General features: G+C 41.7%; 1 protein-coding gene across 1 annotated transcript in view; it reads left to right on the forward strand.

Annotated features, from left to right (window-relative positions):
* Nucleotides 1-3,615: 3,615 nt before the first annotated feature.
* rftn2 (raftlin family member 2) overlaps nucleotides 3,616-26,097 on the forward strand; it is a 31,870-nt gene continuing 9,388 nt past the window's right edge. Inside the window, exons 1-5 of the mRNA XM_069177437.1 lie at nucleotides 3,616-3,988; nucleotides 20,761-20,941; nucleotides 21,547-21,655; nucleotides 21,994-22,168; nucleotides 22,313-22,531. Of these exons, the coding sequence (XP_069033538.1) occupies nucleotides 3,850-3,988; nucleotides 20,761-20,941; nucleotides 21,547-21,655; nucleotides 21,994-22,168; nucleotides 22,313-22,531 (823 nt within the window). The 5' untranslated portion in view covers nucleotides 3,616-3,849. The remainder of the gene's footprint in view (nucleotides 3,989-20,760; nucleotides 20,942-21,546; nucleotides 21,656-21,993; nucleotides 22,169-22,312; nucleotides 22,532-26,097) is intronic.

Below are 26,097 nucleotides of genomic sequence, written 5' to 3' on the forward strand. Positions count from 1 at the left end.
GCATGTCAGTAAAAGATCCAACGTTTAGCGCCACTTCACCAAAGTTCACAGCAATTTTTCATGTGACTTTGCGGCTGGAAGCAATCTAGAAACAGAGGTGGTGATTCACGCAGCAACAGACGCTCTTAACGAAGCACAGAAAGCCTTTCACCGATGGCTGGATCGTAAAAGAGGCAAGCGGCTCAAACGTTACTCATGGACGATAAAAGTAAGAGAGAAATTTTGTCTGCTATTGCCAATTTACAACTTGGTGCTATCCCTGGAGCGAGGAAAGTGTCGGCTGGCTGTCGATGCAGCAGAGAAGCTAAAGCGGGACATGGACAGCTGCGAATGGTTTTCCATCCAGTGTGATGAGGCGGTTGACACCAGCGATGCTTTCGTCTTCATTCCAATGGTATTTGATGACTTTTCCACAAACAAAGAATTCTTGACCTTCCTTCCACTGAAAACTACAATATTGTAAATATATATATTTACAACCCTGATAAGGACTACTTTGTACCATTCATCAACAGGTTATATGTGCGAAGTTAGGGGATTTGATCATGTAATGATAATGATAATAATAATAAACTTTATTTGTATAGCACCTTTCAGACAAGAAATGCAGCTCAAAGTGCTTCACAGCAAGATAATTACATGCAGAGTTTCTCATAAAAACAGATATAAAGGAACATTTAAAAATATAGGAAAGAAATAAGATGCATAAGAACAGATAAAATGCATAAAATTAAACACAAATGGAGTTCAAATATAAAATAAGCAATAATGACAGTTATAATGACACCCATACGAGCACAGGCCAAGCAGCACAGCAGCTTCAAGCTGTTCCTGGAGGAGTACGGGGATCTCCTCCTCCTCCTCACCAACGAAGGGGGAAGATCCTGCAGCTCTTTCTTACTCTGCTGACTGAAGTCAAGGCTTTCATGGAATGAAGGAAGGAGGACGGGAGGCTGTTGTCTGATGCCGAGGTCCTATTTGATCTTGTGTTCCTGACAGATGTCTCTGAGAAACTGAATCACTTAGACATCCAGTTACAAGATAAAAACATGTGATATGATCAGTGCTGTTAAGGCATTTAAATCAAAACTGTCATGTCACATTCTGCATGTGAAAAACAAAAAGTTTCAACACTTACTCAGTCTCAAAGGAGTCAGAACGCCATGCAGGAGCAGCAGATGATTTGAATCTAGCCAAGTATCGTGGCTTTCTGTCCAAGTTGGAGGTTGACAGATTCACTGACTGAGAAACTTTGCGAGAACTCCTTCATGGAGCGGCAGAGGAGAGATTTTAGGACAGATTGCTGAACCGTTCTGTGGTGATGGAGATGGAGCTTCTAAAAGTCCAAAATGATGTCCAGCTAAAATCCCAACAGCATTCACAACATTTCTGAAAACCATCCCCCCCTGCTACCAGCCCCCTGCTCTTTACCCGGCTACCTCAGCACCAATCACATGACTGTGGTGGGTCTCATCCGCAACAACGATAAGGTGAACTACAGGAATGAGGTGAAGTGACCGGCCGTGTGGTGCAGAGACAACAATCTCTCCCTCGACGGGACAACAACAAAGGAGCTTGTTATCGACAGGGGAAGCCACCCAACACCCCCTCTGACCAGCAGCGGTTCTGCTGTGGAGCCGGCGAGCAGCACCACGTTTCTGGGTGAACATCACCGAGGAACTCTCCTGGACAAACAACAGCGCATCACTGGCCCAGAAAGCCCAGCAGCACCTCCACGTCCTCCAGATGAAAGACAGCAGGAGCCCCAGCAGCCATCATGGTCTCCTTCTACCGAGGCTGCATGGAGCTTCCTGACCAGCTGATCACTGGCTGCTACGGGAGCTGCAGCGCCTCCAACCGCAACCCTCGGTTGAAGGCCCCCCCCCCTCCCCCGGACATCTACAACACCCCCCCAGTAGGAGGTACTGCAGCCTCCGTCACCTCCAGACTGAGGAGCAGCTTCACCATGAGGCCGTCAGGATGCTCAACCCCCCCCCCCCCCCCCACACCTTTCACCCATAAACTCTCAATCTTTGCTCTGTGCTCCATATTTGAACTATGTTGTCTGTTTTATTGTTTTTGTTTTGTTGCATATTTACGCTTTTCTTGTTTTGTCTTTTTTGTTTGCACACAGTGGGACTGTGAAATGTTTTTTTCATCCATCTGTATGTCTGTATGTCATATGGTGGATTGACATTAAAGAAGTTGAAGGTGAAGTTGAAGTAGTCAAGCCAGAGAACTATTTATTTGAGTCTACGTACCTTTTGAGTCTACCACATTCACTAGAGTGGTTCAATGTGAGCTGACAGTGACCTTGACATTTCACCTTTGACCGCAAAGGTGTATAAGTTCATTTTGGTAACAAGGAAATCTTTCTGGCAAGTTTTAAAAAAAAAAAAATGCCCTCTTGAAATATCACATTCGGATGAGAGGGACGTGATGTCACAGCGACTTTGAACTTTGACCAAACTCTGATTAGTTCATCCTGGAGGTCATCGGATGCTTTAAAACTAAAGCAAAGTAAAAAAGGCATCGACATGCTTCCAAATCATCCACGTGGATGTTCCCTGCTGTCCAACCTCATTTTGATATCTGTTCTCATCTGCTGCTGAGTAAATATCCAACTATCACTTGTTCTTCCGCCACTGTAAGATAACATCAGAACTTTTTCCCCATCAAAAAAAACCCCAACACATAAAGCCATTGACCTTTATGGGCTCCTAGACCGGATGTTATAAATATCTTACTTCAAAATAAAAGCCCATGTCACGCACGAGTCTGGAATTCGTATTTGCTTTGTGAACACAAAGTAAAACTGTTCTTTAGCGAAATCCCACTTAATAGACAAATCTCTTTTCTTTTCCGTCACAATATTGCAAACAGGGGTAATAAATCAGAGCCCCCGAGTGTTGAGGTACAACCTAATGATAAAAGTCCTGAAAGTGTAAATCAATAGAGGCTCATTCGAATCAAGGGTGTAAAACGCAGCCGATAAGATTATTCTATTATTCAGTTCCTGAATGGAAGACAATGTACTTCATTCATCAGTCATTTCAGTCATTTATCTATTTATTATAATAATACAATTTTTGTTCAGAAAACAATTTAGAGACATTTGTTAGGACAAATAGAAAACATGCATGACTTTCCTTGACATCTACATCATTGAAGAAAATAATAGTTTGGTGTTTTCTTTATTGAAATAAAAGTTGCCTTAAAGCTGTGTTTTGATGCAGAGTCCCTCTCCAGACCAATCACTATGGCTAAAAGATTATAAGGAAAGTAGCAAATATTTGCAACGCTGGAACCATAGATATTTGAAAGAAAAAAAAAGACTAATAAGAGCTAAACAATGAAAATTTATCAGAATTGTTGTTGCTTTATTAAATGTCATTTATTAACTCATTGACGATTAACTCCACTTTAAAGAGAAACTGGCTCACATGAACACAAATAGAGAACCGATATAGTCTGTAATAATAGTAAAACACATGCTTGATATTTAATGTGGGATGATTGTGCTTTGGTTAAATTGAAAGTCGAGTTCTGTATTTTACTTTGGAAGTTGCAGTAGCGGAAGTTGGATTCTCATTGCAACCTTGTTAATGAAGGGAAACTTTTTCCCAGAAGCGTATTGCTCCTCTGCAGGCTTCAGACCTGCCGCCGCCTCAGCGGGACGCTTTCCAACAGTCATTAACCCGCTGGACTTCTGATAACCGGCCTCGGAGGGATTAACCGGCGGACCGGGCGGGATGGAGCGCTCCGGTTAAAGTTGAAGCCTCAGAAGAGGCTGAGCTCCTCCGGTGCTCCCACCGCGCTGAGTAGTCGGCTGTCCCCGCCTCTGAAGCCATGGGCTGCGGCTTGCGAAAACTGGAAGACCCGGAGGACAGCAGCCCCGGAAAAATCTACTCCACCTTGAAGAGACCACAAGTGGAGACCAAGACGGACGTCGTGTACGAGTACGTGCTGCTGGACTTCAGCCTGGAAGGTCGGTGTGGTTTAATCCCGTTTCACTGAGGGACCGGGGTCCACCACAGACTCACAGTCGCCTAATTGTTTCCATGTTTGCTGAGGATTTCCTGTCTCTTGTATTGGGAGTGAATACGAGGACTGTATCATGAATATTTTCATAATTGATTCATCTAATATCCTCTCAATTGACCAAATATTAAAAAGTCAATCAAAGTTGCTGTCTGACCACCTCTTAAAAATAATGTATTTCTATGGGCCTTTTTCATTTTTACCACATGATTCATAAAGAAGATAATTTGGAGAATAATAATCATTTGCAGCATTTAATTATTGAATAACTTTACTTCAGCAAGACGTCAGTCGTTGCAGTTTTTCAAAGCTGAATGTTTGCTTGTTTCCCAGTTCAAATGTATGGTTTTAAGCTGTTGCTCATGAAGTTAACTGGGCTTCAAGGACAAATGACATATTTCACCTTTTTTACATTTAAATATAAACACTGTATTGACTGGTAGATTATGAATCACCAACTATTGTGAAAATCATTTGGGTTGATTCTAGAAAAAATTATGACTGTTCATTTGTTATGGCATTTCAGTTCTCAGACTGTTGCAGCATTTCTTTGTCTTATTTAAAGTAATTTAATTTTAAAATATAATTTATATATTTCGGGAGTTTACTCGTCACCCTGTCAGGTTAACACGTTTTAGGAAATTCTGATGGACATTCTTCACCATTTTATAAACTAAATGAAAAATAATCTGCATGAACGTAATGGTCAGTTGCAACCGTAACAATAATCCTTCATGAGATCATAATGTGTTTCTTCTGAGACACTTTCTGATCATTAATAGTGTAATTCATCCTTATTATAAAGAGCACTGTGTTGTATTAATAATCTGAGCATCTCTTAATAGAGGTATATTTACTGTAAATTGGGATATAGTTGAATGGACTTTTTTTCAACCATGAGTTATTACTTCAGGTATTTTTATACTGAAACCAACTACTTTGAAGACAAGCGCAGCCCATATTATAAAAGCCCATATTATATGTAACCTAAGAAACTCAGGGGAAGGAAAATCCCAGAAGTTTTGGTTGAACATGTTCCATCGTGCTTCAGGAGGTCGTGATGACAAATTTTCTCCTATCTGTACATTTTTTACATTCGTATCGATCATTTAATTTAAAAAATAATCAGAATGTTAATCAGTAATGAAAATAATCACGACCTAAACTGTCATTTGCCCAGACAAATCCAAACCAATATCAGAAGGCAGTTGCTAGATTAGTCATATTTGTGTTAGTCCTGAAATATTAGTTGGTCATTGGTCCGTTGACAGAGAAATTAACTGTGAGCAATTTAAATTCTTCATTTATGTCACCGGTAATGCAGAGACGCCATATTACGCTGTTATAGTGGCTATTCTGTATTGGTATCATTGTAAACATGATATATTTGAGACTGTTAGCCAGTCAGAACCAGCTGTGCTAAGATTCGCTCGACCAACCAATTTTGTCAATTGACTGTTAACGTCACTTTTAAAGCAAAAATGCTCTTAACTCTTATAATGGTCAGCTGATACGCTAACAGAAAATAAATCCTGTACTTGAACTATGATGATTAATTGAATGATTTTTTTAAAAAAAATAATTATTAATTTGAAAGCTGTAAACATTGAGGGGTTCCCACTTCTCCGTTGCTCATTTCATTATTTATTATATTTGGGTTGTTGGTCTGATAAACCAAGACACAAGATGCAGTGTTTCGGCAGGATGGAAAGAAATACCAAGGTACTCCTAAACTGCAGTTTTAGAGGACACTTCAACATATGTATAGAGGACCCGGGAATCAAACTACCAACCTTATGATTAGTGGACAACCCGTTCTGCCATCTGAGCGACAGAGTCCATATCACTGATTTCAATAAGGGACTGACCTGTTCAAGGATTTTTATTTTATTTATTTATTTACATTTCCAGAACATGTGTACATATGTACCAACTTCAGTTGCATTTGGTGCATGTAAGAGAGTTTAGACCAAGCCTGCTCCTCAGCAGTGGTGTGCAATGCAGTCTGGGTAATATTTTAAATTGTCTTTCTCTATCCGTGCTACAGCTTAAAATAAGTGTGTTTCTATAATTGATGTCCATATATTTGCATCTGTCTGACGTTCCATGTCAATCTGCCACCGTTGTGCTCACTGGAATAATTAAGATTTAGGCCAAAGGTTTCCTAGACATGAGAAATAAATCTTATATTAAGGATATTTTAAAGCTTTTTCAAACTATTGCTCTCAACATGTGTGTAACATGACAGCAATCCACTTCCGGACTATTCCTGGAAACAGGGCCATTCGTTCTTCTAGAAATAGGTCACCCAATTTGATATTTTCCTCCATGCGTTCAGCAGTAGTGCGTCCCCTTAGCACACCCATAGACGCACACTCATTCACACACTTTTCAATGCAGCAAAATGCAACAACCTTCTGGAGAAAAACAAAGCGAAAAAGCATTTGCTGTAATATTAACTCTAATATGAACGTGTGCATCCATTGCTATTTTTCAAGGATAATCCCTTTATCTGCTCCTCCTACTGGCTGCTTTCCCTGTGACCTATTTGGAAGCAAATGGTGATTAAATTGTGAATGGGAGCTGAGCATGTCGGCAGCAGGCCGGCACACTAAAGAATTGGGGTCGGGAACAAAGTACTGGTCCGGACCACATTACATTACATGATCATGTCAACTCACCTCAAAATAGGGCTGCAACTAGCCATTATTGACTGATCCACTGATTTTACTTTTTGTGATAAATTTCTTCACCTACACCACCACTCAAAAGTTTGGGGTCACTTAAAAATGAAAGGGACGTTTGTTTTAATTTTGAATAGTCATTTCCTCAGCCATTTTGGTTTCCTCAGAAGGGCTGACCAATCAGCAACCAGGGTCCGTTGAACGAACCAGGATGACGTTGAAGTCAAGCTTATTTTTCTAAATGTATTTGCAGCGGTGGTGGAGTCTCCGGGTATATTGTGGTCGATGCTGACTGCTCCAAGAGTGTCAAAATTAGCCCAAAGGCTACGCCATTACAATGCAACGAGTGGAAAGGATTCCCTGTGGAGGGCATAGGACCGATATATTCATACAGTGAATATGGGTCTAATGTCCTCACGTTCCCACGCAGGTGGAGTCGGATGCCCGTTCGCTCGCCCAAATCTGGTCACTTCTGGCTCCAAAACAACAAGATGGTCATTGTGGTGAGGCTGAATTCGAGGCTTCACCCGACCCTTTCTTCAGTTATTAATACTCGTGCTTTTTCATGTGCACATTATAAATTGGGTTCCTCCTTTTTCACAGAATGGGATGGGTGCAGCTAGCCAGACACCATTTTTCCATTTTGACCCTCTACAATGAGTAAAGCTGCTCTGACTGTTTCCAACATGTGGGCTGCTGGCTCAGCGTCCCGGGCAACAGTCTTTCCTCCACTGACCCACTTGGCCAGTAGATCAAACTTTTACTGGCTATATGTAAACTTTTAGTGGCCCATGAGGCAAAATATTCAAACAACTCTTTTTTCATAACTGGTGATTTATTACACAGATTTGCTTGTTCATGATATAAGAATCAAATTTATAATATCATTTCAGTGACTTTGGATGACCTTGATTATAAACTCTCGTGTCAAAAACTGAATCAATGCAGAGAAATGTCAGTGTTTTCCTGGAGGTGGAGTTTCAGTTGTGGTGGGTGGCGCTCTGGGACATGTTCATGTGGTTCAGAGGGTAACTCTTATTTTCTCTTCTATTTACTGATGTTCCCTAAAAACGTCACTTGCAGACTCCAAAATCACAAAAATGAGTTTAAACTGAATGAAGGCGTTCTTGTGTAATGTTTACCGAGGTGAGACCATCTGATTTTATCGAGCTGGGTGTGTCGGCGACGTTCACGCTGAGCTTCCCCTTCCACCTGTCTTCCTCTGTTTCAGGGTAGATAATCACCAGCATACCGTGTATTTGCTGTTTTCCACCCAGGAGTCGCTGCTTTCTTTCTGCAGCCTCGTACTTTATTCTTCAAGAGCATCTGTACAGATGTTACGCCCTGACACTTAATATCTGATACAGAAATAGTGAAAGCTATTGTCTTGTATTTCTTTGGTCTGTATTTGACTATGTATTAATGTTTTCAATTTGTTGGTGCTGTTTGAGAGGGACAGGTCTTGTCAGCTTATTTTTATATAACGGCAAAAGATTGCGCTGCTGATTTACATAAGAATAGAACAGACTACACATACACTGATATCTGGGTCCAATTACATTTGATAAAATTGGAGTGTTGTGAGTGTTTCTGTGACTTCCTGTACAAATTGATTCTGGAAATGGTCCAACTGAACAAATCTCCATCATATTTTGGGTTTGTTTCTATGGAGCCGTCCATCTTTATATACGGTGGATAGTCAGAACTCTCACAGATATGAGGATCAGAACGTTTTGAGACATTTCCTGTTGCACGTGAACGCTGCGCAGCACCGCGACACGAAGACTCTGGAACCTTTGTGTGGAAGTCCTCCAAGTTTTGTCGCTTGATCAAAATCAGCACCTGAGTTCCACAAGCTTTTGTGAGTAGTGATTTGGGCGCGTCGGCAATTTCTTTACATTCCTGAAACTTGAGCAGAGAGCAAATTAAAGTTTGCGACAAATTATTTGGGAACAGAAAGAAGTAGCGGATCGAGTTGCAGAGAGTAATCAGGGTTTGTGGAGGACCATCGTGTTGTGGGTGAGAAACTTGTGCGTTTTCAGCGGTGCGAGCAGCTGTGTTGTCGTGTTGGGGAACCCGAGTGCCATCGCGCCACCGTTCAGCTCTTTTGCACTAAATGTTTTCCATCACACGACTCTGAACATCACAGTAGAGCTCATTGTAGCACAAGGCTCGTTGCTTATCTGCCATCCACTTCCTGAAACATTTGAAGGGTCTCTGTTGCCGATGAGCGTCCCCCGATGATGTCCCGGACCACCGCTCACCACAACCTGGATCTCAGTTGCTGATTTTAATCAAGTCACAAAACTTGGAAGACGTGCTCAGAGCTGACATGTCCTGCTTCTCGATGAGCTATTTGCATAACGGTAAACTCCTTTCATGAACCCAACCTGAAAATGGGGTAAATCATTTTCACACAAGGTGTATTAAACGTGACTCGGCCTGATGTATTGCTATGTTTTTGCACATCATGTAGTTCCACACGTTCTCTGAAGAAACGTGGCATGTTCCTACAAAGACAAAAAAGCCTCTGTGTTGTCGTGGCAAATTAGTTATTGCATGAACACAGCCTGAGGCTGCGAGCAGGAGTCTTGGCCTGTGTTTCCCTGCACACGGACCGCCGTCATGCAACGACTTTAACTGGAGTATGAATGTGAACGGTGCACATGATGGCAGGTCAGGAAAGATGAATAAAGGGGGGGTCATGGCGGGGTCAGAGAGGGGGGTCATGGCGTCGATGGTGGAAGAGCCCTTTGGAGTTGAGGACTCTGTCCATGCAGCTCACCAGAGGGGGGAGGGGGGAAGGCAGCGGAGGTGTTTGGGAGGTGTGGTGTGTGGAGGAGACAGATGAGGGTGGTGAACTAAACCTGTTAAAGAAACAGTTGAGCTGATTGTTCCTCTCCAGGTTCCCCCTGGTTGTTCCTCTCCAGGTTCCCCCTGGTTGTTCCTCTCCAGGTTCCCCCTAGTTGTTCCTCTCCAGGTTCCCCCTGATTGTTCTTCTCCAGGTTCCCCCTGGTTGTTCCTCTCCAGGTTCCCCCTGGTTGTTCCTCTCCAGGTTCCCCCTGGTTGTTCCTCTCCAGGTTCCCCCTGGTTGTTCCTCTCCAGGTTCCCCCTAGTTGTTCCTCTCCAGGTTCCCCCTGATTGTTCTTCTCCAGGTTCCCCCTGGTTGTTCCTCTCCAGGTTCCCCCTGGTTGTTCCTCTCCAGGTTCCCCCTGGTTGTTCCTCTCCAGGTTCCCCCTGATTGTTCTTCTCCAGGTTCCCCCTGGTTGTTCCTTTCCAGGTTCCCCCTGGTTGTTCCTCTCCAGGTTCCCCCTGGTTGTTCCTCTCCAGGTTCCCCCTGGTTGTTCCTCTCCAGGTTCCCCCTGGTTGTCTCTCTCTCCCCTTGAACCCAGTAATCTCCTTCATACCGGTCCACACCTCCCTCACGTTGTTCTGCTGGAGTTTGGCCTCCAGCTTCCTCCTGTAGGAGTCCTTGCACTCTCTCATCTTCTCCTTCAGGTGGCGCTGCACTCTCCTGAGCTCCTCCCTGTCCCCAGACCTGAAGGCTGCTTTCTTCTTATTAAGAAGAACTTTCAGGTCACTGGTGATCCACGGCTTGTTGTTGGGGAAGCAGTGTCCAGTCCGGGATGGTACGGTGGAGTGTTCACAGAATTTGATGTATTCTGTGATACAGTCCGTCCTGCTGTTGATGTCCTCCCCATGTGGTCCACACAGCACATCTCAGTCCGTGGACTCAAAGCAGATGAACCAATATGAAAGTGTTGTAATCTTTCTACCACAGAGATGATGTTGTTTTGAGGTGGTTTGTCCTCGGACCACCGTCTCAGTTGGAAAAGGGTCCTGTAGATTAGATTAGATTAGATTTAGACTTTATTAATCCCACAGTGGGGAAATGTAGTCGTCACAGCAGCATAGAAACACAAAAAAGTGCACACAATAAGAAGAAATTTACAAATATCTATACATAAAATAAGATAGATAAAAAATAATTATTTTAGAAAAAAATAAGAGCAATGAATAAATACACACACACACAGAGACTATACACAGAAAAATAAATAAAATAAAATAAATAGCCACAGTTTAGGATGAAATCTGTTGCATATTAATATTTCTAGGGATGTGTGCAATTTCTGTAATCTCTGTCTAATCTGAGAATCTAACAGCCCATGATGGATTATATCGGATTAAAGTCAGTTTTAGGTTTTGAAAATGGAGACCTCAAGGACATTAATGGGAAGTTCAAACCTGACAACTCACTCAGCAATCAATGTGTTTTTGAGCTAATCATCCAAAATGATCCACATCAGAGGGTTAAGAAAGTTCTCTGATGCTGCAGGTCCTGGAAATACAAGACAATAACAACGTATGATGGCGACGGCAAGTGCAGTTGATATTTATGGGGAAAAAAGCAGCAAGAGATGCATATGGAAATATTTAGCATTTGAGTCAATGATTGAGACGAGTCTTTCACAACTAACATGACAAAGCAGAAACTGCTCCACGCAAATCATTTATAGCAGCGAATGTTACCTTGTTTCCGTTAACGTAGCAGTGAAAGCGATATTTTTTTAGGTTAACATGAAGGCTAATATTATCTAGTTTTTGCTGACATGGTGGTTTTCTGGTTTTTGTAACGTAGTGGCTGATGTTCTCTCATTTGGAGCAATGTTATCATGTTTTGGTAACAGCAACTAATGCAATGGTTTACATCTCATTTAGGATTAGATTTTGCCAAATGGAGCAGCTAATGATATTTAGTTTTGATTTATACTAAACAAGATATCGTATCTATAATCTTAATTTGGTCAGTACTCTTGTTTTATCACCTGTAATAAATCATTGTTGGAAGAATAGGAAAACCTCCTGTTACTTTAACTTGGGTAGCGTCCATGCGTGGTTACCACGACTACACGCCTACACAGCCGAAGTTAGTTACTTTTGCAATGTAAAGTATTTGTAATGTTGTATTGTAGCTTTTTAGATGAGCGACATTGTTTTTATTATCATGTCGGGTCGCGACCTGCAACTTTAGCTCCTATCTTTACTAGAATTCCAGGAACTTCAATTTCCTCCACCTTGATAATTGTTGGCTGCAAACTACAAGCAAGACGACCCGTTTGCAGCTGCAGGTTTTGGGATTTCGGAAAGAACACAATCATTTCCGACTGGGCTTCCAGCACGGCTTCATTTTTAAACTATCGAAGCAGCCTTTAACCAATCGGTGTCGACCACTATATGTGCTGAAACTCAACAACGGCCGCAACTACAATCAGAAATAAACGCTCCATGTTGCACTGAAGCTTCTCCATCCGGTGCTGCTCGGCCCGTCCAACCTCAGGTCAACAGATTCTAGTCACAGCAAACAGAACAGAAGCTGTGAGCCGTCATCCGAGTCCTCCAGCTCAGACTTTAATGGGAGGAAATCGTCATGACATAATGTTATTCAACCGTGTTGCTCACGTGAAAACAAACCTTTTGCTGATATTCTTTATCAGACGATTATTGACAAAAGTATTTTCACCAAGCAGGAATCCAACCGTCTCGGATGTAATACAAAGTGAACAAAGCATTTGAGCTTTTGTCTTTGTGAGCATTAGTGTGCTGATATTTTAACGTTGAGCTTCACGAGAGGAACTTACTTTCTCCTGCTAATATCTTTCTTTTCTTTGCTCCTTTTTTTCTGGCAGCTTCACACGAGCTAAAAAAACAAACATCTGGTAAACCCTGTTTGGTTGTAAATCCAACTCCTACCTCTCTACTTTCTCAGCTCTGTCACTCTTCTCTGTCCTCCTGTTACTCAACTCCTTTAAAACTGCCTCTACTTTTTCTTTTTACCCCCATCTTTGCCCGTCACCACCCCCCAACTCTTCCTCCTCCTTTTTCTCCCACGCAGCACTGAACAGAGACTTCAGTGTGCGGGTGGCGAGGGGAATGGCAGCAGGATGGGGGGTGGGGGCGGGGGGGGGGTGATGAGGGGGGGGGGGTACTTAAAGCAGGGAGGAGAAGAGCAAAAGGCCAACAACAAAAGCCTTGTTCAGAGGTGTTTGTACGCCATCATGCTCCTCCTGGGAGCCTTTAAAGGAGACTTATTTCCACATAATTACAAAATTAGAAAGTCTTTCACACGGAAGAATCAGGATTGAAATTTCAAAAAAATCTTCAAAAAATGAAATAAAATATGTAGATAATAGAGATATAAAACAACAGTAGAAATAAAATGGGTCAGACTTGTTGGAAATAGAATGAGCAGGTTGCCAGAGGTGAGGTTTGTAAATCCAGCATTGTCTACCTCGGTCACACAAAACTAGTTTCTCATTGGATTTCATGTCCAATGTTTTCCACATTTAGCCACATACGTCTGTTGAAGTGTGTTTAACATGAGCCCCTACAGGCCGAGGGGGTTCACCGGTGATGTCATTCTTTAAAAAAAAGACATTGACTCAATGACGTTAACAAAATAACATACCAGTTATAGAAACCTTTTATGGTCAGTTTATATGCTTTACTTGTAAATTAAATAGTTAATTGCAAGTGTAAGAAAAATCTTCAGTTTTTTCCACTTAAATAAAGAGATCCATTATTACCTTAATAAAGGAGCACCAGAACGCTTCAGATGGTCGAGCAGGTCGGCTGCTAGTTGAATGGGAGGCAGGTTGATTCTTGCCAAAGTGTTCCTGGGCGAGACACTAAACCCAAGTTAACATTTGTTGTAAACTGTTTTACTCACTGGTCCAAGCATGAAGAGCACAGAGGGCAATTATTGAGAAGGTGAACGATTTATTTCCAAAACACAGTGAGCAATATTTACAGCGTGTCTTCAGTCTGGACCAAAGGGCCAAAGCAACAAACTAAACCCACCAACATCATTTCTATATTTAAAGCCTCAGAACAAAAAGACATCCTGGAAGCCTGAGTCTCTAAACCTCATACAAACACATGGAAAGCTGAAGATCCTTCAGTTGTTGCTGCTTCTGCTAATTAACAAAGATCCTCTCAGAAACTAAAGCAGTCACTGTCAGGGACATCGGTGCAATGCAAAAACACAAGGCTGATGTGGCTGTAACACCTGCTCAGGTAAAAAGGCTGTAAATACGTGAAGTCCATTTACCTCCTCAGAGGGACGAATGGAGCCCCTGACACCAGAAAGACTTGATATTTAATTATCTGAAGGGAGTTTATTGGAGCCGGCGCCCCTCAGTAGTTTTACACTTTAAAGTAAAACTTCTCAGTGACAATGTTAAATATCTCCATCCATGACTCTATGGTATGGGTGAGATTTCTTTCCTCAGTGGATCTGTTGCTGCAGTTCAATTCAATTCAACTTTATTTCTATAGCACCAAATCACAACACAGGTTGTTTTATGGCACTTAACACATTAAAGTCGTTACAGCAAGACTTTACAATATTATACAGAGAAACCAATAATTCAACAATTCAACAATTCCCACATAAGCTAGGAGAGAAAAAACTCCTCTTTAAGGGAGAAAAACCTCCAACAGAGGGAAGAAAAACTCCCTTTAACAGGAAGAAACCTCCGACAGAACCAGGATCAGAGGTGGAGAACATCTGTTAACAGAACCAGGATCAGAGGTGGAGAACATCTGTTAACAGAACCAGGATCAGAGGTGGGCGGAGCATCTGTTAACAGAACCAGGATCAGAGGTGGAGAACATCTGTTAACAGAACCAGACTCAGAGGTGGGCGGAGCTTCTGTTAACAGAACCAGGATCGGAGGTGGGCGGAGCATCTGTTAACAGAACCAGGATCAGAGGGGGGCGGAGCATCTGTTAACAGAACCAGGATCAGAGGTGGGCGGAGCTTCTGTTAACAGAACCAGGATCGGAGGTGGGCGGAGCATCTGTTAACAGAACCAGGATCAGAGGGGGGCGGAGCATCTGTTAACAGAACCAGGATCAGAGGTGGGCGGCCATTTGCCTTGACCGGTTGGGGTGAGAGGAGAGCAGAGAGAGAAAAGGACAGCATAGAGATAGAAGAGAAGAACTGTTGGTGGAGACGACAATCACAGAGCAGAGACATGCAGCTCCATGACGGGACATCTGGAAAAGAAAGAACAGAAACTACACGAGTGAAGGAACTGAATGGAGACAACAGATAATAAGAAGAAACTATGGGAGAGAAGAAGATGGTGAGGTATGAGTCAGTTAAAGAGTAGGAGGAAAGAAAAGAAGATCAGCATGTAACGAGGTCCTCCAGCAGCCTCGGCCTATAACAGCATAACTAAGGGTTGGTTCAGGTCTACCTGAGCCAGCCCTAACTATAGGCTTTATCAAAAAGGAACGTTTTGAGTCTAATCTTAAAGCTAGAGAGGGTTTCTGCCCCTCCAACACAAACTGGGAGCTGGTTCCACAGGGGAGGAGCCTGAAAACTGAAGCTCCGCCTCCCATTCTACTTCTGGAAACTCTAGGAACCACAAGTAGACCAGCGTACTGAGAGAGAAGTGCTCTGCTAGGATTATATGGTTCTATAAGATCTCTAAGATATGATGGAGCCTGGTCATGTAGAGCTTTGTAAGTCATCAAGAGAATTTTAAATTCTATTCTTGATTTCACAGGAAGCCAGTGAAGAGAAGATAAAACTGGAGAAATATGATCTCTCTTGCTAAATCCTGTCAGTACTCTTGCTGCAGCATTTTGGATCAGCTGCAGGTTTTTAATGAGTAATTTGGACATCCTAACAACAAGGAATTACAATAATCTAGTCTAGAAGTAACAAACACATGAATGAGTTTTTCTGCGTCACGCTGAGGAAGGATTTTCCTGATTTTATTAATATTACGTAGATGAAAGAAGGCAGTTCTGGAGATTTGTTTTATATGGTGTCTAAAGGACAAATCCTCATCAAAGATGACTCCAAGGTTCCTCACAGTTTTACTGGAGGCCAAGACAACGTCATCTAGAGTAACTACGTGATTACAGAAAGAGTTTCTGAGGTGTTTAGGACCAAGTACAAGAACTTCTGTTTTGTCTGAATTTAGAAGCAGGAAGTTTTTGGTCATCCAGGCCTTTATGTCTTTTAGACAGGCTTCAAGTTTTACTAACTGATTAGTTTCATCTGGTTTTATAGAAAGATATAGCTGAGTGTCATCTGCATAACAATGGAAGTTGATGCAGTGCTTCATGATGACATCTCCTAATGGAAGCAAGTACAAAGTAAAAAGTATTGGGCCTAACACTGAGCCTTGTGGAACTCCATAACTAACTCTTGTTTGTCTGGAAGATTCATTGTTGACATGGACAAACTGGAATCTATCTGATAAGTAGGATTTGAACCAGTCTAATGCAGTTCCTTTAATCCTCGTAACGTCTTCTAATCTCTGTAATAAGATCGTATGATCAATCGTATCAAAAGCAGCACTGAGGTCCAGAAGAACAAGTATAGAGACGAGTCCATTATCTGAGGCTAATAAAAGGTCGTTAGTAACTTTCACCAGAGCTGTTTCTGTGCTATGATGAACTCTAAAGACTGAAAATCTTCAAACAGATCATTCCTTTGTAAATGATCACAAAGTTGATTTGCAACAACTTTTTCAAGGATTTTAGAAATAAACATCAGGTTGGAAATTGGTCTGTAGTTTCATAAAACAGCTGATCAAGAGTCGTCTTTTTAAGTAAAGGGTTAATTACAGCCACTTTAAAAGCCTGCGGTACATAGCCGGTTACAATAGATAGGTTGATCTGATCTAATGTGGAAGTATTAATTAAAGGGAAGACTTCCTTAAAAAGTTTAGTTGGGATGAGATCTAACAGACAGCTAGAGGATCCAGATGAAGAAATAATTCTAGTTAACTCAGAGAGCTCAACAGGAGAGAAATGTTCCAAGTTTACATCTGGTCCTACAGTTGCTTTCAGGGCTGCTGTACTTAACATCACATCAGTGATGGTGTCAGGAAGGGTCGACCTGATTCTCTCTCTGATAGTAAGAATTTTATTAGTAAAGAAGTTAATGAAGTCATTACTGCTGAGAGCAGTTCAGTTCAGCAGTTGTTATTATCCAGAACCTACATCAACTAACCTTCATAAGACAAACAGTTCGCATCATATTCAGACATCAAGATACCAAGTTATCTGTTCTCATCACAGCCCTATCCACATCTCAGACTGTTCATACGTATCTGTTTTACAGCCCGTCTATTAACCTCATTTTTCAAAATTGCAATAAAACAAACTTTATCTGTTTAGATTAGATTAGATTAGATTAGATTAGATTAGATTAGATTAGATTCAGACTTTATTAATCCCACAGTGGAGAAATTGAGTTGTCACAGCAGCATAGAAACACAAAAAGGTGCACACAGTATCAAACAATTTACAAATACGTGTACATAAAATAAGATAGGTACAAAATTAATATATTATAAAAAAAATTTAAAAAAAAGCAATGAATGAATACACACACGCCGACTATATGCACAAAAAACTAATACAAATAATAAATAAATACAGCTTGGGATGAATGGAAAAGTGTCAGGTGCTCTGAAATGAAATGAACAGTGCGTTTCACTTTGTCTCCCCCAACTGCTGTGTCCCTCAAGCAGTCATCTTAACAGCTGCATCAACTTCACCAGCTGCAACATGGAATAACTTTAAATACACCTCAGGAGGAAGTCGGGGGGGGGTAAAGCCCACAGGAATGCCAGTAAACTACTGCAGTGTTTATCTGGCCCCAACTTTACGGTTTAATCGAGGTCGTGGGGCTCTTCAGTCTCGTAATGGGATCCAGCTCGACGCCCGTTCACCGGCTCAGTGATCTCAGCTGTCAGTCAGCCGTCAGACTCTCGGTGTTTGTTGGAAGAAATGCTCTCAGTCATGTTTTCATCTCTTTAGAAGGGATACCAACGCACACACACAAAATCTATTTCATGCCTTTCAAGATTTAAATGCACCAAATTGTTCATTTTGGATGAAGATGAACAAAAAGAAAATTAGGAATGAGATGGGGAATATGTGTGTGTATTTATATGTGTATATATATATGAATGTGTTTTGACAGTCACATTGATGTGACTCAACTTCCTTTTCGAGACAAAAAGGAAGTTGATTAAATCCTGGAGTTTTAGGGTGAAGACGGTAAGGTTTAAGCTTTGGGCTTGCCAACATGCCAACATCACTGCAACAACACGTTCCTGTAGATACATGCTGCACAACATCAGGAGAATACGTCCTCTTCTCACTCAGAAGGAGGTCCAGGTTCTGGTCCAGGCTCTGGTCCAGGTTCTGGTCCAGGTTCTGGTCCAGGATCTGGTCCAGGTTCTGGTCCAGGCTCTGGTCATCTCACGTCTAGACTACTGTAACTCCCTCCTGTCAGGTCTACCTGTTAGTACCATCTGACCTCTGCAGTTCATCCAGAATGCCGCAGCTCAACTTTAACTTCCTAGATTCACTCACACTACTTCGCTCCTCCTCCTCCTCCTCCTCCTCCTCTTTCTCCTCCTCCTCCTCTGTCCTGGCTCCTAAATGGTAGAATGAGCTCCCCACCGACATCAGGACAGCAGAAACTCTGAACATCTTCCACCACAAACTAAAAACACACCTCTTCAGACTTTACCAAGTGAATGAAACACACATATGTGGGTGTGTACTTGATCTAAAACCAGGTAAGTAGTGTAAGTATAATGTAATTTTTGCTACACACATCATCTTTGAGATGAGGGCCGTTGTTTGCACTGCACATAAAGCATCAGATTTCTTTCATCTGGTGACGAAGCCAGCCGTTGGTTGTTGATCTGTAGGTGAGCCGTCTGATTGGTGCGTCGCTCTCAAAGGACTGTGTAGTCCAATAATATGATAACTCTACCTGAAAGGGAAAGGAATTGCTTCATGTCATTAGTAAACAGCTTTTATGTATATTATCGCCACCTTCTGGCTGTAGTGTTGTGTAATTACCAGGTGCTGGTAAAAAAAAAAGAAGGAAAATCTATTTTAAAATCTATTTTTGATCATAGACTATTTGAAAATTTGAAATCACGAGCCCTCTCGAACATAAAAATGTTGAAATAAGTCTGAGTGTGAGTCAATGTATAGTCCTCTGAAATCAGGCACTCCACTTCTAATATCCACATTCACAATGTTTGGACTTGCCTCCCATATTGGGGCAAAACCCATAAGGTACATCAGTACATATTTTGGTGAACACTGTGTTTATGATCCGGCTGCACCAACTGAATAGTCAATATAATGTCCTGTGAATAGATGGAAGCATGACTGTGTGTTGGGGGGGGCTGCACATGGCCACGCCCCTCTGCGAACAGACACTCTTTGTGAACACAGGAAGTATGGTGATGGTTGCAGGAATGTCCAGCCAGACCTGTTAGAAAAAACAATACAAAACTCCACCAAACACACAAACTGCTCAGCGGTGACGGCACGCTTTACACCTCTGATGGTGAGGAAACGGATACCATGGAAACCTGAATGAAACATAGGGCACACGCTTGGAAGCATTCAGAGAGCTTACAAAGTCCTCAAAAGGTGTCGTTTTAATAGTGAGACATATTCAAGGAATTTTAAAGCAAAAAATGTCATCATTTTGCTGGTTCCAGCTCATTTCATTGGAATATTTTCTTCTTTTCTTTGGCACATATGGAATAAAATAGCAAATGTGATTACGCCTCCGTGGCCTGAGGGACCTTGTCTAGCAGTTTTCACGAATGAAAAATCTGTTAATTGAGAAAAAAAAATCATAGTATTAATCTATAATCAGTGTTAGGGAGTCAACAGTTACATGTGATGGAGTTATGTAATTAAACTGATGGATTAATGTAAGAATAATCTGTTACAGTTACTGAGAAAATATGTTGGCTAAATTACTTTCACTATTCAAAGTGTTGGTGATTACAAAGAGGTTACATCGTTTCTTTTTGGTAAAAAAAAAAAAAAAGAAGCTTGTATTCAGTCTATAATTTTCATTCCATTTAAAATATTTGTCAGAAAAGTAATCAAGTCATCATAGTTACATTACTGTCAACACATTTGGTGAAATGCCGTCACATCACCTTTAAAGCAGGAGTTGGTCTTTGTGCCACCAAACACATGAATATAACGGCATTATGATGTTGATTGATTGACAGCAATTGTAGAGACGAGACGTAGTGACGAGATAGCAGAGTGTTTGGGAGGAAGTACCACGATGATATGTTGGATTTATTAGTTATAGTGAGTGTGGTGACGGATTGTGCTCAAATTCGGGGTCAGCAGGATACGGACCACCTCGGAACCAAGTTGGCACCCTTTGGTCACTACTGTGCAAAAAAATGGTCGCAAGTGACGTCACCAGCGTCACCGAGCACTCAGCTGCTTCCTGTGGTTGCTGACACGCTAGCCACCCGTCCGTCCACCAAAACATCTTCCTGCTTAAAAACGCCCTCTGTTACTGACGTGCTGATACAACGTGATCAGAGGAACACATGGAGGTGGTTCGTGAGAAAAAGACATTTTCAACATGTCATATTTTCAAAAACGGTGTTTCAATATCTTGCAGATATTGTGGTCTTCAATGAGCTTCACATCATAATTGCACAAAAGGACAAGGAGCACAAACACACACACGGTGTATGTGTTGTATACATGTGTTGCTGTGTGTGTTGCCTTATTGTGTCTTAAAGAACTTACCAGAAGAATTATACAAATAATTGTCAGTTTTTTCCTGAACTTTTTCCTATAGCTTCATGTTAAAAACAAAATTAAACAAAAATGTGTATAAATCATAATACTAAATTTCAGTTTTGTGATCATATCAAATCAGGAGAGCATGTTGTTCTGGTCCTAAAAGATATGTGTGTATGTGTGTTACGTGTCGAGTTGGTGGCGACATCTGTTTTTCTATAGGATTTGTATTGTTTAATGATTATTGACAAATGGTTTTAGCTTTATGAATGAAGCTGTATAATAATACAGTATTTCAATGCAGCCACAGTGGGAGCGCAGTTTTGTTGTAGGAAGGAAGAACGGACTTTGTGAAGAGCTTGTATATAATGTAGTATAATGTATAATGAGAAGCCATGTGTTGGTGCAGGTAGCCGCCCTACAGTCCAGTACGTGGCCTCGCTGTCCGAGCTGCCTCTGGCCCTGCAGCCCTACTACACGCAGGGCTACGTCCTGACCGCCCTGCACCCCATCATCCTGTCTGTGGGCCGGATCCGCTCACTGCCCTTCAGCCTGCTCTACCGCGCCATCCTGACCCGTCCCAGACCCAGGTACACCGATCCCAACCCACTAAACAAGAACCCTGGAATGAGGCTCTTATTTGAAAATGACCTGTTAAATACTTTTCTTCTTGTAATCGCCGTCCGTGTAAAAGAAACATTCTTGCCGGTCTGCAGTACCCCTCATTCAACATCATGCTGTCTTGTAATGAGATGAATGATAGATGAAGTCAGATGCATATTTAATGCAGTAGCCTGATGGGAGGTCAGACTGGTGTGCCTGGAAGACTGGAAGACCATGTTTTGGTTTGACTTGAGTCGGCTACGATGTCTGGATGTCTAGAAATCCACCCGACAACAGGGGTCTTTCAGCCAATGAGGAGGAGTCATGTCGGATCTCCTGAGATTTGATAGGTTGGGATACTGTAACTATGATAGCCATTTTATCTGTGACATCAACTATGACTAAGACCACGCCAGTAGATCAGGGTATTAGTGCCTACTTTGTTCACCTGTATGCAACCGCCGTATCTCCTGCTGAGTCTGATTTATTTGTTGGTGTCTGCAGCTCTGTCGCAACGGCAGTATTGTCAAACCGGGTACTGCTGATGAGTCTCACTGGTGTTTAACAGCTGTCTTTGTGGGTCTTTTTTCAGTAAACAGAAGGCGTCCATGTGTCACAACGTGCCCGTGCTGAGGGTGGAGGAGTGGCCTTTACCTGGAGACTCACTGACGGGCGACACTGTCAGAGCACTCATCGACAGGGTTAGTCATGTTCACTGCAGCTTCAATATAGATGTTAATGTAGTCCATTAGTCCCCAAACAGGGGATCAAGACCCCTAAAACACTTCCAAGACTTTAAAAGGGAGAGGTCACTAGATAATTAAAGCAAAAATATGAAGAAATAAACCTTAAATACTTTCATCTTTTCAGTCTTTTGAGATCCTTAATTGAGTGGAACGCTTATAACTGAAGGAAAATGTTGGATATTTTCACCCCGCTGGGCCTCGAGACTACTTAGAATAAACACAACATTAGATATTTTCACATCATTTAAACTTCTTATTTGCTTTTGATTCAGGTTCTTTTCTTTTTCCTGCAGGTGAACAGCAGTGCGCGAGGGGGCGTTCGATTTGTCGGATCCGTCCTCCAGCAGGTGAGCGGGATCACTAACGGCCGGGTGCACAGTCCAAAGAAAGGATATCACTCCCCCCCACATACACCTCCTGGAACTCCACCTGGAGACAGAGAACTGGACAACAACACCTACAGTCCTGGTAAGACATTTCGTTAGGTAGTGCTTTGATTGGCCGGAGGTGAACCTGTGGCCACATCTATAGCCAATCAGTGTTCATGAACAATATAAATGTTATATAAATTATTCTGAACCAGTCTGCCACCTCCATCATGGCTTCCTCTAGACTTGAGGCTACTAGTGTTTTTCCACTCCTGGGCTCCGAGCTGTGCTCCTCTGGACTCATTGGCCTGTCAGTACCACCAGGGGGCACTCTCCATGCGCGTTTCCAGAAAGGGCCATGTGGTCAGCTCCCTGGAGGCTGATTGGCTGGAGCTGACTGCTGCGTACTACCGCAAAGGGTGGTCACTGGTGGACTCCTTCGTGTATTGGGACACACCGACAGGTTAGTCTGATGGGTCACTGTTTCATCCAGCAGCATTTATCACTGGAAGCAGTTTGTTGCACAGGTAGAGCAATGTTTTCGAGTGAAACCGGTCTGCCCACCTGAAAACCATGAAGTGGACGCACATTCAGAGCAAAGCTCGCGCCAAGGTGTGGTGGTCATTCGACTGAAGTCTTACGAAGAGTCACAATGTTCGATTGTACAAGTAAAAACTGGTTTTGTTGTTGTGGATTTTGAAAATGACATCACGGGAGTTTCATGCAGCTTGATGGGGGTACTGTTAGCAGTGGTAAAACGAAATCCAGAAAAGCACCTGATGCTAAAAGCAAGAACGGTCAAGTAGAGTACAGCTGGTACCATTGGTGGAAACGCCACTGTCGCGTTTATCTCTGTGAAGGTTTGAGCAAATAAGAATATTATTAATTTGATTCCATCACTCTAAATATGGTCTGAACCACTGTGGTATCACTGCAACAATCAACTATCCATCATTTATTTAACCAATCTAAAACCAAGTTCAAAGTCGGGTCCAAAACCAGGTCCAGAATCAGTTCCGAATCTGAATAATCTCTAAAACCAGTTTAAGATAAGGTCCAAAATCAAATTCAAAACCAGAACCCCAAAAGTCTGAAGCCACTCAAATATCAGGTCTAAAACCATGTTGTAAACCACTCTAACTATAGTATGAAACCATGTTCTAAACCAGTCTAACTATAGTATAAAACCATGTTGTAAACCAGTCTAACTATAGTATAAAACCATGTTGTAAACCAGTCTAACTATAGTCTGAAACCATGTTGTAAACCAGTCTAACTATAGTATGAAACCATGTTCTAAACCAGTCTAACTATAGTATAAAACCATGTTCTAAACCAGTCTAACTATAGTCTGAAACCATGTTGTAAACCAGTCTAACTATAGTATGAAACCATGTTCTAAACCAGTCTAACTATAGTATAAAACCATGTTCTAAACCAGTCTAACTATAGTATAAAACCATGTTCTAAACCAGTCTAACTATAGTATGAAACCATGTTCTAAACCAGTCTAACTATAGTATGAAACCATGTTCTAAACCAGTCTAACTATAGTATAAAACCATGTTGTAAACCAGTCTAACTATAGTCTGAAACCATGTTGTAAACCAGTCTAACTATAGTCTGAAACCATGTTTTAAACCAGTCTAACTATCGTATAAAATTATGTTCTAAACCAGTCTAACTATAGTATGAAACCATGTTGTAAACCAGTCTAACTATAGTATAAAACCATGTTGTAAACCAGTCTAACTATAGTATAAAACCATGTTCTAAACCAGTGTAACTACAGTCTGAAACCACGTTCTAAATCAGTCTAACTATATTATAAAACCATGTTCGAAACCAGTCTAACTATAGTCTGAAACCATGTTGTAAACCAGTCTAACTATAGTATAAAACTATGTTGTAAACCAGTCTAACTATAGTCTAAAACCATGTTCTAAACCAGTTCAAAATAAACCATGTTTTATCTAAAACTAGAGATGATTTCTGGCAGGAGCATTTTTTTGAAGACAAGGCTATAGATGCACAAATTATTAGATGTTTTTTTTTTTATTTTACCAAAAATGTGTCCCAGATAATACAAAACTAGTCCAAAATCTGGTGCAAAACCACTTCAATCCAGTCTGAAATTCACAAAACTGTGACAAGTTCTCCAAATTCTGTGATGTTTCCTGACATTGGACAGATGACTCCAAATATAGCAGAGGAAGAGAGAAGCCAAAACAGGAAGTGACTGATTTTTGTGTGTATATGTAATGTATCTTTTTTTTTTTTAAATTAGAGATATAATTCAAATAGTAGTTCACGGGACATTCTAAACTCTGGTTATGTCAAAAAACATTTCAATATTCCTGGATTATGTAAACAATTATTTCTTTGTCTGTAACCGTCCGTATATATTTTTGGTGAAAACGTGGCATGTTTCAAACAATCCATTTGTAATCCTGTCAAGTCTTTTTAATGCAAGTCAAATAAACTCTGAATGCATGTTTTGGGGTTCAGAATGAATGTGGGATGATCAAACAGTGTGAAGTTATGGAAAAGTATATATCTATAATATATATCCATAGCATACAGTGGGTACGGAAAATATTCAGACCCCTTTAAATTTTTCACTCTTTGTTTCATTGCAGCCATTTGCTAAAATCAAAAAAGTTCATTTTATTTCTCATTAATGTACACTCAGCACCCCATCTTGACAGAAAAAAACAGAAATGTAGAAATTTGTGCAAATTTATTAAAAAAGAAAAACTGAAATATCACATGGTCATAAGTATTCAGACCCTTTGCTGTGACACTCATATTTAACTCACATGCTGTCCATTTCTTCTGATCCTCCTTGAGATGGTTCTACTCCTTCATTGGAGTCCAGCTGTGTTTAATTAAACTGATTGGACTTGATTAGGAAAGGCACACAGCTGTCTATATAAGACCTTACAGCTCACAGTGCATGTCAGAGCAAATGAGAATCATGAGGTCGAAGGAACTGTCCAAGGAGCTCAGAGACAGAATTGTGGCAAGGCACAGATCTGGCCAAGGTTACAAAATCATTTCTGCAGCACTCAAGGTTCCTAAGAGCACAGTGGCCTCCATAATCCTTAAATGGAAGAAGTTTGGGACGACCAGAACTCTACCTAGACCTGGCCGTCCAGCCAAACTGAGCAAACATGGGAGAAGAGCCTTGGTGAGAGAGGTAAAGAAGAACCCAAAGATCACTGTGGCTGAGCTCCAGAGATGCAGTAGGGAGATGGGAGAAAGTTCCACAAAGTCAACTATCACTGCAGCCCTCCACCAGTCGGGGCTTTATGGCAGAGTGGCCCGACGGAAGCCTCTCCTCAGTGCAAGACATATGAAAGCCCGCATAGAGTTTGCCAAAAAACACATGAAGGACTCCCAGACTATGAGAAATAAGATTCTCTGGTCTGATGAGACCAAGATTGAACTTGTTGGCGTTAATTGTAAGCGGTATGTGTGGAGAAAACCAGGCACTGCTCATCACCTGCCCAATACAATCCCAACAGTGAAACATGGTGGTGGCAGCATCATGCTATGGGGGTGTTTTTCAGCTGCAGGGACAGGACGACCGGTTGCAATTGAAGGAAAGATGGATGCGGCCAAGTACAGAGATATCCTGGAAGAAAACCTCTTCCAGAGTGCTCTGGACCTCAGACTGGGCCGAAGGTTCACCTTCCAACAAGACAATGACCCGAAGCACACAGCTAAAATAACAAAGGAGTGGCTTCGGAACAACTCTGTGACCATTCTTGACGGGCCCAGCCAGAGCCCTGACCTAAACCCAATTGAGCATCTCTGGAGAGACCTGAAAATGGCTGTCCACCAACATTCACCATCCAACCTGACGGAACTGGAGAGGATCTGCAAGGAAGAATGGCAGAGGATCCCCAAATCCAGGTGTGAAAAGCTTGTTGCATCATTCCCAAGAAGACTCATGGCTGTACGAGCTCAAAAGGGTGCTTCTACTCAATACTGAGCAAAGGGTCTGAATACTTATGACCATGTGAT

The sequence above is a fragment of the Embiotoca jacksoni genome, unplaced genomic scaffold, assembly GCF_022577435.1.
Source record: "Embiotoca jacksoni isolate LCO1_2020_lvr unplaced genomic scaffold, fEmbJac1.0.p SCAF_72, whole genome shotgun sequence".
Classification (NCBI taxonomy): Eukaryota; Metazoa; Chordata; class Actinopteri; family Embiotocidae; genus Embiotoca; species Embiotoca jacksoni.